General features: G+C 46.0%; 1 protein-coding gene across 1 annotated transcript in view; it reads left to right on the top strand.

The window, feature by feature from the left end:
* COL4A4 (collagen type IV alpha 4 chain) overlaps positions 1–12,459 on the top strand; it is a 119,589-nt gene extending 107,130 nt beyond the window's left edge. The window contains exons 45-48 of the mRNA XM_076005995.1: positions 3,516–3,632; positions 6,133–6,321; positions 7,884–8,170; positions 8,572–12,459. Of these exons, the coding sequence (XP_075862110.1) occupies positions 3,516–3,632; positions 6,133–6,321; positions 7,884–8,170; positions 8,572–8,835 (857 nt within the window). The 3' untranslated portion in view covers positions 8,836–12,459. The remainder of the gene's footprint in view (positions 1–3,515; positions 3,633–6,132; positions 6,322–7,883; positions 8,171–8,571) is intronic.
* Positions 12,460–15,195: the final 2,736 nt, after the last annotated feature.

Genomic DNA, 15,195 nt, shown 5'->3' with positions numbered 1-15,195 from the left:
ACCTCATTTTAAAGGCAAGCTGCCTTGCTATGTATGTATTTGCAATATCAAGTGTTGGGTGCCCCCAACTTTTAAACAAATAACTTTCAATTAGGAGATGCGAGCTATCATGGGGTTTTGCAAATTCAATTTAGTGAATACTTCCAGATGCCCTCTGCTCTTTGCAAAGTGTGGTACTAGGTGTTGTGGGTGACACAAGGATGAGTAAGATGGGCTTTTCCTCTCCAGGGTCTCACAATCCCATGGCAGAAATAGCCAGTGGAACACAAGCAACTTAAAATAATGGTAGATTACAATGTATGTTTTAGAAGAGTTGCAAGTGAAGGGCACCGAGAGAATGGGGCAGGGAGAGGCAGATTGCGGTGTGGAGGACTGCGGGGCCGCTAAGAACCCCGCAAGCCCTGGCGTTGGAGCAGAGCCCTATCTGCATGGTCTTTTGCAAACTGCTCTTCTCCACGTGCTGTTACTTCCGTGCCATTACACATTTCCTACAATGTTACCTGTAGTAGCTGTGGAATATTGCTGTATATGATTGTGCCACAGTTTATTTAACCACCACATTTATGAATTATTGATTGATTTGGTGCCAGTTGCTGTGCTAGAAATAAATTAATCCAACAAGGTCCTGCCCTTTGGAGCCACAGGCTAGCAGAAAATGAAGGCTTGGCCCAAATCGGTACAGATATGTTGAGTGTTAACCAAGTGTGATGTAGAGATTTGTGACAGGGGAATTAGCCCGGATGTAGGGAGGGCGAGTCACAGGAACTTACAAGGCCTTGGTTCTCAAGCTTCATGGAGCACCGAATCCCCCGAGAGCTTGTTAAAACGCAGACTGCCGGCCCCACCCTCAGACTTTCTGATTTGTTAGGGATGGAGATGGGGCAGAGTCTTCATTTCTAACAGGTTCCCTGGGGCTGCGGCTGCTGGTCCAGGGGTTACACCTGGAGGAACCAAGCTGATGTAAGCTGTGGCCACCTCTCCACTCTGATACCCAACTGGTAATGAATATCCTTCTACATAATGAATATCTCATAAGCATCCCTCTTCGTCGTGAAGAAACAGCGTAATGGTTGAGAACAGAAGTTCTGGAACTAGACTCCACGTGTCTAACTCTGGCTCTACCACATAACCTCTCTGTGACTCAGTTTCCTCATCTGTGAAACAGGCCAATTGTGAGAATAACGTGGACTAACGTAGAAAGCTCTTAGAACACCGCCCGACACAGAATTTTCAGTGCATGTGTTTGCTATGATTATTCTTGCTGTTTCCTTCAATTCCCTGAGTAGAATTCTGATGTCAAGAATGGGCAGAAATGTAGGAGTTTTGAAATAGACCTCCGGGCTCATTGTCGGTTTTAAAATTTAATCATCTAGAACAGTGATTCTCAAAGTGTGGTTCCTGGGGCCAGCAGCAGCAGTCGTAGCACCTGGGATGTGATGGAAATGCAGATTCTCGGCCCGCCCCAGCCCTACTGAGGCAGACTTCTAGGGGCTTCTGCTCTTACATGCAGTAATCGTGTCCTTGTGACGTGTAGGCATGCGTTTCCTCTTGATGTCGTTCAGGCCGGTCAGAGGGGGAAGTTTCGAGTCCAGGAGCGCTGTGGGCGAGTTAGCTGCTGTGCTAAGTGTGAGCCAAGTCCGGGCCTGGCTGGGGGTTGCAGGGAGGGCCCCCCGAGAAACGGTGAAGACAAGGAAACTGCGTGAGAAGTCTTTGATTTCTTCTGGTTTGCCAAAAGCAAATCAAACCTCCTTAAACCTCCATGCATCCTTCTCATGCAGGGCTGGTGCATTAAGCGGACAGGGTTTGGTCAGTGGCTTTTGTGAACACATTCATTTGATGGCTGGAACCTTAAATGGGGTGGGTGCGTGGGGTGGCTCTGTGAATTCCCTTGGTCAACTGGTGGCCTCTGCTTTGTCACTGAGGCACAGTCCGGGAGGGAAAGGCAAGAGGCATGAGAAAAGCCACTAACAAGCCCCTTTTACGTGACAGCTGGTTCCAGGCTGTGTCAGTTTGCTCAGGCTGTTACAACAAAGTATCACAGACTGGCTGGTTTAAATGACAGAAATTTATTTTTTCACAGTCTGGATGTAGAAGTCCAAGATCAAGGCCCCTCTCCTTGGCTTGCAGATGGCCACCTTCTTCCCGTGTCCTTGCATGTCTCCCCTCCGTGCCATGTCAGGGACACGCACCCCTGGTGTCCCTTTGTGTGTCCAAGTTTCCTCTTTTTATAAGGACACACCACTCAGATTGAATTAGGCCCCAACCAAATGGCTCCTTTTAGCTTAATCACCTCGTTAAAGGCTCCATCTCCAAATATAGTCACATTCTGAGATGCTGGAATTGGGACTTCAACATGTGAATTTGGGGGCACACAAATCAGCCCATAACAGGCCAATTTGTGGCAGAGAGAGAGAGGGAGAGGGAGAGGGAGAGGGAGAGGGAGAGGGAGAGGGAGAGGGAGAAGGAGAAGGAGAAGGAGAAGGAGAAGGAGAAGGAGAAGGAGAAGAAGAAGAAGAAGAAGAAGAAGAAGAAGAAGAAGAAGAAGAAGAAGAAGAGGAGGAGGAGAAAGAAAGAAAAGAAAAGAAAAGAAAAGAAGAAAGAAAAGAAAAGAAAGAGAAAGAAAGAGAGAGAGGGAAAGAGAGAGAGAAAGAGAAAGAATAGCAAGCAGACTGGAAACTTGGAGAGGGCAAGGAATTCAGGTAATTTGGGCTGATGGCAAAACCTCCCCCAAAGACAATGACCATGTGTGCTACCCTGACCAAAGGGAGACTGTTGGTAATGAACTGACATCTTGACCAAAAAGTAACCAACACTTAAGGAACTCCTCAAGGCTTAGTGTGACTGCTGCCACGTTGCCAGCCAATATCCTCCAAGGAGCACACAGAGCTGTGTAGCTCGCCAAGGGCAGGGGCTGGTGAGTGACGACTCCACAGCCACTGCACTCGGCCCCCCAGGACCGAATTGGATAATCCATGCAGCGGGATCAGCGTGGTAACATCGCACATGGTAAACGCTCAATAAAAAGCTATTTTTAAAAATTGCTGTTTTTATCTTGCTCCAGATTAAACTTGACCCCCAACTGAAACCTATTATAGTTCATTCACTTGTCCATCCAGGCTTTCTTAAAAATCACTATTAAGGATAGTTCATTATAAAAGCTACACATGTTCAATGTTTTAAAAAGATGTCCAATGTACAAGAATATAAAGAAAATGTGAAAACCTCTATTTCAACATCTCCCTGTTTGGCTTCAAATCCCGGCCCAGCCCTTTACTGGCTCGTTGACTTTAATTAAGCAAATTATTTGACCTCTCAGAGCCTCAGTTACCCCACCTGCAAAGTGGAGATAGATAGTATAATCCCAATTTCCCATGGCCGGGAAGACCAAACGAACTGATGCGACGTAGCGAGATGGGCAGGAGGCCCGGGGCTGGCACACGGCGCACGGCACAGGCAGCGAGTGCTGGCAGGCGCCCTGGCTGTTTTCATCAACACCATCGTGAACTTTTGTGCAGGGTGCAAAGGACAGCCCGGGCTGGACGGCAGGAGGGGCGAGGATGGAGTCCCTGGGTCTCCTGGGCCACCGGGACGCAAAGGTGACACGGGAGAAGCTGGCTTCCCTGGACCACCAGGTAAGAGTTTCGGTTTCTCCTCTTTGACACTGTAGATTCGAGAACGGTACACAAAATCTCTGACCTCTCAAGAAGCTTCGAAACTGGGTTCTATTAAAAGCATGTGCCTTAGATACCAATTCCCCAGGTAAATCAGGGAGACAGAAGCAATGCGAACAGAGCGGGATGCATCTCCCATGCTCTAACTGATGCTGATCCATCGTAAAACCTAGTCACGGCCCCGTGTCCTAGTCCAGATTTTCCCAAACTGCTGGACATCATCACATAAGGCTCGGCCCTTTCAGCTGTTCCGTTTTCGAGGTCACGAAGGGTCTGCCAGCCTGGCTTGCTGTGTGATCACCCTTGAGAGGCTGTGCCCAAGACCATGAGGACTGTGGGTGTGTTCTCAGGCTCTCCAATCAGCTGAGTCACGTGGCCCTTGGTTCTCTGAGTTCACTTCATCGTATCCAGCCGGCAATGCATCATATAGAATGCAGGGCACTTTCTTTTCTTTTCTTTTCTTTTTTTGAGACAGAGTCTTACTTTGCCTGAGTTAGAGTGCCGTGGCGTCAGCCTGGCTCACAGCAACCTCAAACTCCTGGGCTCAAGCGATCTTCCTGCTTCAGCCTCCCGAGTATCTGGGACTACATTCATGCACCACCATGCCCGGCTAATTTTTTGTATATATTTTTAGATGTCCAATTAACTTCTTTCTATTTTTGGTAGAGACGGGGTCTCGCTCTTGCTCAGGCTGGTTTCGAACTCCTGACCTTGAGCGATCCCCCTGACTCGGCCTCCCAGAGTGCTAGGATTACAGGCGTGGCCACCGTGCCCAGCTTGTGGCACTTTCTTAAGAAAAAAATTGGGGCACAGGCATTGGGCAAGAGGAGGTATGACCCTTCAGAATAGAAACTTGAAATGGAAAGCTCCAGGTAGCATGGTAGGCACCAGGACTCAAGGACTCCAGGACACAGTCCCATCTCTGAGAGTGTCTGGCAAGGGGCGTAAACCCCGGACCAGGTTAGTGGAGTGGAAATGAGAGAGAAGGCCTGGCGGCCGCTGGGCACATTACTACTGAGAGTGTCTCCCTCAAAATGGAGCTTTGTCTAAAAGCTGCAGCTCAGCTCCAGGCAACTGTTGCTTGCAGGTATGTGGGCCAATGTCCCCTGCACTCTGCTTTGTTCTACTTCAAAACTTTAACTTGTAAAATCTTTACAGGTCAAACAAAACACATGAGCAGACCCGACTCGGTCCACAAGCTGCCGCTTTGTAACCTCTGGTTAAAGCTGTAGATGGGGAGAGCCTGTCAGGCTTGCAGAAAGAAGTTGAGAAAAAAACCAAACGCCTTTTGGTTTTAACACATTAACTGCCATGTGAATTGTATTTAATAAATGAAAAATAACAAATTTTTCCTTAAATGAGAAAAAATTGTTTTGTTTTCAAAGTTTATATTCTATTTTTGTAATAAAATACCTAGGCCCCGAGGAAACAAAATTTTTTTCTAGTGTGGCAGTCAATATGTTAAACTCATACTTCAGGCCGGGCGCGGTGGCTTGTACCTGTAATCCTAGCACTCTGGGAGGCCGAGGCAGAAGGATCACTTGAGGTCAGGAGTTTGAGACCAGCCTGAGCAAGAGCAAGACCCCGTCTCTACAAAAAAAATAGAAAAATTAGCTAGGTATGGTGGTGTGCACCTGTAGTCCCAGTCACTTGGGAGGCTGAGGCAGAAGGATCACTTGAGGCCAGGAGTTTGAGGTTGCAGTGAGCTACGATGATGCCACTGCACTCTAGCTGGGGCAACAGAGGAGACTCTGTCTCAAAAATAAATCAATAAACAAAATCTAACTTCACCTTTTGCTCTTGGCAATTAGAAATTGCCCTGGGCCTTCTTCAGTAGGTCAGCCCCAAAGAGGTGCCAAAGGAGGCTGACCTGCTATGTAGGACTGTTCATCTTCCACCTGCCAGTAAGAACCTTAGGATAAGGTCTTCCTGCCTCCTCCCTTCCTTACAAAAGAAGAGATATAAAGTCGTACATGTGGAACCCAAGAGGGCTGACAACATGCTGAACCATGAGAGGGGCCTGGGAGGTGTAAGGAAGACAGGCGGGGAGTGTCATCTGCTCAGCAGTCCAGCCTGAGCCAGCAGGGAGGCCACATTCGGGGTGTGTCATTCCACTGTTCTAGTTCTGTTCTTCCTGACTTATCTCATAATTTACCTTTTCATTATGCCTATTGTCATTTGTCTTCCTCAAGCAGAATGCAGGCTCTAGGTGGGCAGGGATTCATGTTTATGTTGTATGCTAGTGTAGCCCAAGCACCTAGAAGTTACCAGGAACAAATGCTTGCTGAATGAGCTGCGTTGGCGTTTACTGCAGTTGTGGGGGGCACATTCCTGGGGAGAGGGCTGTGCCATGCTCCCCTCTGTTCCCTCAGGGATTAGCACAGCTCCGGAACAGGTGCTTGGAAATGCTTGTTAAGCTGAGCCCCTAAACTGCCTTCACTTTTTTCCTTTATTCCTCCAGGCCCTCCCGGGCCCATCGGGGACCCTGGGCCCAAAGGGTTCGGCCCTGGATACGTCAGTGGCTTCCTCCTGGTTCTCCACAGTCAGACGGACCGAGAGCCCGCCTGCCCCCCGGGCATGCCCCGGCTCTGGACGGGCTACAGTCTGCTGTACCTGGAAGGCCAGGAGAGAGCTCACAATCAAGACCTTGGTAAGGATAGGCCGCATGGTCACCCGTGTCACCGCTGGAAAGGCCAATACTTTGGCATTCATTTTACTGATTCGTTAACATCTTAAATGATCACTAATCTTCTACGGAATTATTTTTTCTTTTTAAAAAACCACCATGCTAATTTGCAACTTGATCATTTAACATGATCCCATGAGGTGCCAGAGAAACTCATTCTGGCTACAGCGATCACCATCTGGCTACTTAGTAGTAGTTTCTGAAAACTGATTCTTCCTCATCGAGTTAAATGTAACTGTGTTCTAAAATGCCCTTCTTACTTCCGAATGTAAACGATCTAATCAGGATGTGGTCGGTCCCGTGTTTGTGTGGAAGGGTGCGTCCGCAGAGCCCTGACGGTTGTATGTCATGGCACTTGCGGGCACCAAGTCCCCACCCTCCTCCAATTTGTTTTTAAATTTCAGAACTTTATCTCGAGGGTTATCCCTTGGGTGCTCCTTGTCAGTTTTCAGCAGCGGATTTGCAAGATGCAGGGGCCGATTTTAAATCAAAGGCTCACATGCCTGGGTGCCGGCAAACACTGTGTTTCTGAGACAATGGCGGTTAGGGTGGTGGCTGCAGGGGGAACATGCCAGCAGCCACAGCTGATGGGGAGGGGAGTCTTGTCGCTGCTGGGCCGTGACCCCAGCTGTTAGTAAGGGTGGGCAGAGGGTGCAGGCCTGGGGTGGCAGCTGGTACATATCTGCATTCCTCCTGGCTTCAGCCATGGTCTTTCCCACCGCAGGGTCCTGGTTTCTTTGAGCACAGGAGAAAGGAAGAAGCAATTCTCTTTATCTTAGATCTGTTTCCTTCTCTCCTCCTCCTTCTATCAGTCTCTTTCCTGCCTAGTCTCTGACCACCAGTCTTGCTTCTCTGGCCCTCGTCCAGCCAGAGCATGTATCTTAAAGCTCTGCAGAACCCTTGGGGTAAAGTCCAAACTCCTTCACAAGATTGACAATGCCCACATCCTCTGACCTGATTTATCTCTGGATGCCCCTGAGACAGACAGACACACAGACACCCTCCCCTCCACCGTGCCCCCCACTGAACTTGTCTGAGCTCTTTGAGCTGCATGCCCTGTTATCTCCGGCCCTCTCTCCTGCTGTTTCTTCTCCTTCGAAGGGTCACCACCACTGCCCTCTCCAAACCTGGCAAAATCCTCTTCATATTTCAAGTCCTAACTTATCACTTACTCTTCTTATCCTTCCTGGAGGTCCCTGTATCCTGCACCTCCCGTTCTGCGCTTGTCCTGTATTTGCGTTGCTTGCTCACTCATCCATCTCCCCGATGGGCCCATGAGAGACGTGCTCAGTGCTCACCTCCAGCGCCCGGCCCATTGCTTGGCTCAAGCATGAGGGATGAGTGGATGAGCAGATGAGGGCTGGCACCTGCGGTACCAGGGAGGTGGCAGAAATGGCTTCACCACCACAGACGTTGGCTTTGGCAAGGGCCTCCAGGATGTGAGTCTGGTTCTGCCAGGGCCAGGCGGAGGAAGGGCAACCTGCACAGGCTGCTTAGACACTGGTGGCCTTTTCTTCCCTCCCAAGGTCTGGCAGGTTCTTGCCTTCCCGTGTTTAGCACCCTGCCCTTTGCCTACTGCAACATCCACCAAGTGTGCCACTACGCCCGGAGAAACGACAGGTCCTACTGGCTGGCCAGCGCCGCGCCGCTCCCCGCGAGGCCACTCTCAGAGGAGGAGATCCGCCCGCATGTCAGCCGCTGCGCCGTGTGCGAGGCCCCCGCCCAGGCGGTGGCAGTGCACAGCCAGGACCAGTCCATTCCCCCCTGTCCGCAGACCTGGAGGAGCCTCTGGATCGGGTACTCGTTCCTGATGGTGAGGCCCCTGCCCTCGAACCCTGGCGCACCCGCCGCCTCCCAACACCTTCTCCTGCCCTTCCTGTCTGGGCTGGACAGGAGTCCGCACACTCTGCAAACAGCCGTAGGACGTTAGGTCATGAAGGCTGCAGCAAACTGTAGCCTGTTGGGACGCAGGGCCGTTATCTTTTCTTTATCGCTTTGGTAGATTTGCTACAGCCATCGGTGAAATTAGCTCTGTTTTGTGTGCACACCCAACCTGCTTACTACTACTCCTTCCCAGCAGACTGTATTCTGTTCTTTATGGAATGATTGAAAGAAAAATGTCAAAGTCATGCCCAAGCCTGGGCGTGCCTCAGATTGGGTCTGGGGTCATCTGCCGTGTGTCTGAGCCCTAATTCTCTCTTGTTGTCTGGGTAGCACACAGGAGCTGGGGACCAAGGAGGAGGCCAGGCCCTCATGTCACCTGGAAGCTGCCTGGAAGATTTCAGAGCAGCACCATTCCTTGAGTGCCAAGGCCGGCAGGGAACTTGCCACTTTTTTGCAAACGAGTATAGCTTCTGGCTGACCGCGGTGAGACCAGACCTGCAGTTTTCTTCTGCCCCGTCACCAGACACCTTAAAAGAAAGCCAGGCCCAGCGCCAGAAAACCAGCAGGTGCCAGGTCTGCGTGAAGGATACCTAGAGAATTTGAAATTTGCCAGCCTCTGGCCAAGAGAAACTCCCTAGGGAGCTAGGACCTCCTAGGCCGTGCTAAGAGATGTAACGGTGCTCATTTTGGATTCCCTTGCAGCTGTTCCTTGGGTTCATCGTGGGCATTCCCACAGTCCTCTGTTCCTTACAGATTAAGCAAACGCAACGCATATGGATCTATTTGGACCTACCAACCCAGACAGAACCCAGATACGCTTGTTTTATTGAGTATTTTATTGAGGATGATGGAAGAGCCGGCCTTATTTACAAATATGCTAATTCACAGGAAGACAAGCAGATGATAAAGGCCAGATTACAAATGACATTACTGAAAACTTCATTTGTTGGTTCACAGAACCTCAAACAATTGAAGTCAATTACTCCATAATACAGTGGGCTTCTGGATGGATTTCACAGGAAAAAAAGAAATAGGCCAACAAGTGAAACTAGAAAGTGGAGATTTTCAACATTTCAACATGATTTCATCTGTAATCTGTTTTTCCATGCACTTTAAATAATTGCCAAACCATGACACAAAGAGATTCGAAAAAAAAAAAAAAATCCGCACTGCTAGTGTTAACGGTTCATTTCAAAGCAGGACGAATCATTGTGGCAGACAGGCCCAGGGTCCCTGCATTCTGGAGATGCGACATTAGCATAAACACATCGCAGATGAATATAAAACATTATGTTCCCTTCTGCGTGTTTCAGAGAATAGAAGTGCCTACTTTGGCAACCCTTTTGAAAAGTAGCAATTACGGAAAAAAATATATTCAATAAGGGATTAAGAGCCTAAAAGCTGTTAATGAATATGAAGGTAGTGATTCACAAAAATCGACTCCCCATCACCAACGAACTTCCACACAGGCTGCTTTTCCCCAGTCGGGGTCCGGCCTGTCCTCGGTGCCTGGCGCTAATGGGGCGACTCGACATGGGGCTTACTCAGGCGGGCGCATGGTTTGTGCAAAGCGCCCGCCCCCCTCCCGGGGAGAACCCACAGAGCTTCCTCGAGGCTCACAATGGACCCTTTTCCTCCACGCACATAATGGCAGCTCGCACGGGGGGAACGACAGAGCTATCATTATGCACTTGGGAGAAAATTAAGGGCAACTTAATTAAACTTAGGTAAGAAGATTTAAGTCAGGGTCAGCCCACCAGGAGGACATGGCACCATCTTTAAACGCAACAAAGACAATCTACAATTTGAATTTTATGCTCCTGTGGTTGGTTTTATCGGGAGCATGCCATTTTGACAATTTTAAAAACATTCTCATGTTTTTTTTCTACCAGTATTGTACCAAGGCAGCAGCTTGACATCTGGCATTAGTATTTTCTATAAAAGTTTAAAAGCTATGTCAATTTATAATGAATACGTTCTCTGAATAGCAAACGATCCTTTTTCTATTTTGCTGGGTTCAGAGGTCTAATCCTAAAAATCAGAAGGTTTGTTGGAAAAGATTTTCAGGAAACTTGCCTTCCTCATCTACAAAGAAGAAAGCATTTTAGAGAAAACTAAAGAAATTTCTCATGAGAGTGACACTCACATTAGTGTTTGGTTTCAGTGCACTTAACAATAATTGAGAAGAAACGCTCAATTAAAATTGTGTTTATCAGAAATGTTTTCCTTGCCAAACTTTGATTAGTAATGAGCAGAACACATTTCAAATGAATTTTGCTATGGGCTGCCCCCGGGATGGAAATTTATCTTAAAAGAGTATTTTCTGGTAAAAAGAAAAATGTACATTTTAAGATGAAATATTCTCTTGATGTAGCAGAATACTTCCTAGTTCATTTGATATTTTCTAAACCATGCTATGGCATGTTAAATATTTTTGAGGACCTGAAATTTAAGCCAATTTCAACCTTATTTGTAATTTTAGTTTTGCTTCCAAGAGTTTTGTCTATCACCAAAAGTCAAGCCTCCGAAAGGTTCATGTTGCTCATCTGAGAACATTTTCTGGGAAGCAATAAGGGTGGTAAATGGAACATCAGAAACGTATCTTGCTTGCTGAATTGTTTTAAGTTACTCTAACTTTGGTATTAGAATATTATTTTAGTAAGTTATAAGTAGATACTTTTCTCCACAGTGAAGCTGGGATACTGAGTAACAGACTGTTGAAAGTGCTGGTATCACACGAGCTCTCTCTAAATGCAGCACAAACACTACCTTCTGATTTTGAAGAAGTATTTTAAGTGGTCAAAAGGGCAAAACATTAGAAAAAATAACTTATTAGAATAGAGGAACATATTATCTCAAGCCATTATTTTCTTCACCTGGTGCTTTAAATGCACTTTAAATGTCCTTTCTTGGCTGGGTGCAGTGGCTCACACCTCTAATCCTAGCACTTTGGGAGGCTGAGGCGGGAGGATGGATCCCTTGAGGCCAGGAGTTTGAGGCTGCATTGAGCTATGATGACATGGCTGCACTCTAGCCTGGGCAACAGAGACAGACCCTGTCTCAAAATAACAGAAAATATCTTTTTCTCTGGGAAGGTGATGAACAAAGTTTTGAAGTTATTGTCCCAACCTGCTACTGGTGGTGATCCTTATCAGTTCCTCCTTCCAAGGATCTCCGCTGACCTTGGTGGCCGGAACGTACCTAGCTTGCTCTAATGGGAATTGCTCTGTGGCCCATGCCGGAGGAGTGGGATGCCTCCTTCTGGGTTTGTATTCTCAGTTAGTGGAGCCCATTCATCCAGGCAGGCCTCCATGCTGCGAGCCGCCCTTTCCTTCTGCTCTCACACCCCCTAGATTGAAACTTGAGACCCCCCTTTCTGTGGGTTGCTCCTTCCTCTCTAGTTTCGTGCCCCTGCTCGATACAGCCTTTGTCTTCCACCTGTACTCTTGCCGTAGGCATGTCCCCACGGATGCCTCCAGTCATCACCTCCAGTCCCAGTCATCACCTAACATCCACCCAGACTTCATTTTGTTATCCTTCGGATTAAAATCCTTCAATGACTCCACAGCCTGCGAAGTCCCAGTGACTCCACATGGGGTGAAAGGTTCAGCGGGAACTGCTTACCACTGGGAGTATCTCTTGTCGTGATGAACTGTGGACAGTTCCGCAAACACGCCCAGTCCCTCTGTGACTTTGCCCCTGCTCTTTCTACCAGCTGTGTCCTCCTTCAGGTCCCTTTACTTGGCAGATGCCTACTTATCTTTTAAGACTGAGTTGGGGGGTGAATTCCCCCAGGGAGACCAGGACTCCCTTCTGCTGCTCCTGCCTCAATGAAGGGGTCTTTCCTCGCTCTCCCTGTTCCCCATTGCTTCTCTAATGTCTCAGCACAGTTCCTTCATTCCATTGCTAAAATGCAAGCCCCTTGAGGGCAGGGACCATGATTTCCTCATTTCTTTTGTATGCCCAAGGACTACTACAAAGCTGAGCTCATCATGGACACTTAATTCTTTTTTTCAATGACAATTCCGTAACCATCGTGAGGCATTTGGTGTTCAGCTCTGCATGTAAGGTCCTCATTAGTGAGATGGGAAAAAGTATAACCCATTTCTTACATCAGAATATTTGAATGTTTAACATATCTGCACACCTACAATTACTCTGGGGAGGGGCATTGGTAAACTTTCAATTGGTTTGTCACTCCCGCATCCAAAAAAATAATAGATTCTTTTCTATAAACTGAAACTTCAGAAATGATGAGATTCGAGAGATTTGACTGATAAGATCCTTTGGTGCAATGTGACATGACTTAAGTAATTCTGTAATCTGTATCTCCTCATGGTTTAAGAGCTTCTTAGGACAAAAATCACCTCTACAAAGTTTGTATACATGTTATTGGTGCTTAGAAAAATAGTACATGGAATGGTCCACTATAAGTGGATTTGATCAAAGATTTTATTTTTGACCAGCCTGGATAATGTAGCGAGACCCTGTCTCTACAAAAAATTTTTAAAAATTACCCAGGCTTGGTGGTGGGTGTGCTTCTAGTTCCAGCTACTTGGGAGGCAGAGGTGGGAGGATCACTTGAGCCCAGGAGTTCAAGGCTGCAGTGAGCTATGATAGTACTACTGCACTCCAGCCTGGGCAACAGAGTAAGATCTTGTCTCAAAAAAAAAAAAAAAAAAAAAAAAGATTTTATTTTGAGCCTCATGTAGATTATAATACAGCAAACCATTTTATGTGTTCCAGGAAATCACATTAGATTTGTGTTTCTAGCAGCTCATTAAAATAATTTGATAACTGGAGAGTTGGTTGAATGCAGGTTTGAATCCGGTTCTATCACTCTCCAGCTGTGTTACCTTGGGTGAGTTTTGCCAACTCCCTGAGCTTCATTTCCCTCATTTATAAAATGGGACACAGCATCTACTCTTGCATTGAAAATTAAGTTAGATTATCTGTCCACAACATAGGAGTCATCGTACATTTATTATGGTTACATCTATTTAAAATAAACTATTTAATATGAAAAATATTTCTTGGGTGTTTTACACAGTAGAATTATATTATGATTCTCACAGGGTATATAAATTACTGATTAGAATTATTTATGTGTGGCCAATTCTTAATGTCTCTGGAATGCTGTTTTATTTCAATTCTCAGAGTTACTGTACCACAAAAATTATCACAATTTCCTGCGGTAACATTATCCGTTAAGTCCTGCAGGGAACAAACAATTGACATTTAAAAATCAGTACTTTGCCACTGTCACTGTTATTATCTGCTAGAAACTCTGCATAATGCATTTTAAACCACCAAGGCTGGCTGCCACATCCATGCAAAATGCTTGAATTTTATGGTGCTTAAATATTTAATGACTCATGGGAAAAATGTGAAATATGTCCAGTAAATTGCATCCCTTTCTTTAACGTATGGTTGTAAAGTTAAAGACTTTTTAAAATTATTAAAGTTTATTAACTAAAGTAAAAACTAGGGTCCACTTTTTGTTATACATTCAATGGGTTTTGACAAATGTATAATAACATGTATCCACCATTACAGTATCATAGAGTAGTTTCATTCTCTTAAAAATCCCATTTCTCCACCTACTCATCCCTCCTTCCCACCCCAGCCCCCACCCCTGCCCCCACCCCCTGGCAACCCATTGATTTTTTTACTGTCTCCATAATTTTACCTTTTCCAGAATGTTAAGTAGTTGGAATTGTACAGTATGTAGCCTTTTCAGATTGTATTCTTTCACTCAGCAATGTACATTTAAAGTCCCTCTTTAATGTCTTTTTGTGGCTTGATAGCTCATTTCTTTTTATAGATGAATAATAATTCATTGTTTGAATGCACCATGGTGTGTCTATCTACCTACTCAAGGACATCTTGGTTGCTTTCAAATTTTAGCAATTATGAATAAAGCTGCTATAAATATTTGTGTGTAGGTTTTTGTGTGGACATAAGTTTTACATTCATTGGATTAAATACCAAGGAGTGTGATTGTGGATTGTGTATGGTAAAAGTGTTTTTAGTTTTGTAAGAAACTACCATACTGCCTTCCCCATGGGCTGTACCATTTTGCATTCCCATCAGCAATGTTGCTTTATATCCTTGCCAACATATGGTATTGTCGGTGTTTTGGAAAGCTTACAAGAGATTATAGATTCTATGAGGATGTGCATCCTTCTGTTTTGTTTGTGGTGATCCGGACTGGCAGTGACCAGCCTCGACTAACCATGACTGGCTGTGACCAGCTATGACTGGTTTAGACTGGTTTCCACTGGCTGTGACAGCTTTAGAACAATTTCCACCAGTTGTGACCAAAACTGGCTACAACTGGTTTAGATTGGTTTTAACTGACCACAACCAGCCACAATTTTTTTAGACTGGTATTGGCCAGCCATGACTGATTTTGATACAGCTGCACCTGATGTACACTAGCTTCTCTTGGTTTGGGCCAGCCATGACTGGATTTGACTGGTTTTGACCAGGTAAGACTGGCTTCAATTGGTTGCAAACAGCTGTGATTGGTTCTGGCTGGCTTCAAATGGTTTAGGAAGAATTCAGCTGGTTTTGGCCAGTTTCAACTGCTTTCGACCAGTTTTAGATGGTATTGATCAATATCAGCCAGTCTGAGCTGATTTTAATCAGTTTTAAGTTTCTACCAGTTTTAGCTGGTTTCAGCTGATAGTGGCCAGATTGAGCCAGTTGAGACTATTTTCAGCTGGTTTAAATCAGTTTCAACCTGTTTCAGCTAGTTTCTAGCAGTATCAACCAGTTCATGGCAATTCCTTGAGGTACAATGTTATGTTGTTAATTTGTGGGTTTCTTTTTTTGATGTTTAATGCTATAAACTTCCCCTTAGCATTGCTGTTACTATATCTCAAAGACTTTTGGTATGTTTTGTCATTGGTCCTCATTTTTATTTCAAAATTTAAAAATTTCCATCTTAAT

This window comes from Microcebus murinus, chromosome 8, assembly GCF_040939455.1.
Source record: "Microcebus murinus isolate Inina chromosome 8, M.murinus_Inina_mat1.0, whole genome shotgun sequence".
In the NCBI taxonomy this organism is placed as follows: Eukaryota; Metazoa; Chordata; class Mammalia; order Primates; family Cheirogaleidae; genus Microcebus; species Microcebus murinus.
The sequence above is the reverse complement of the archived record's forward strand: the minus strand, read 5'-3'. Positions and strand labels throughout refer to the sequence as shown.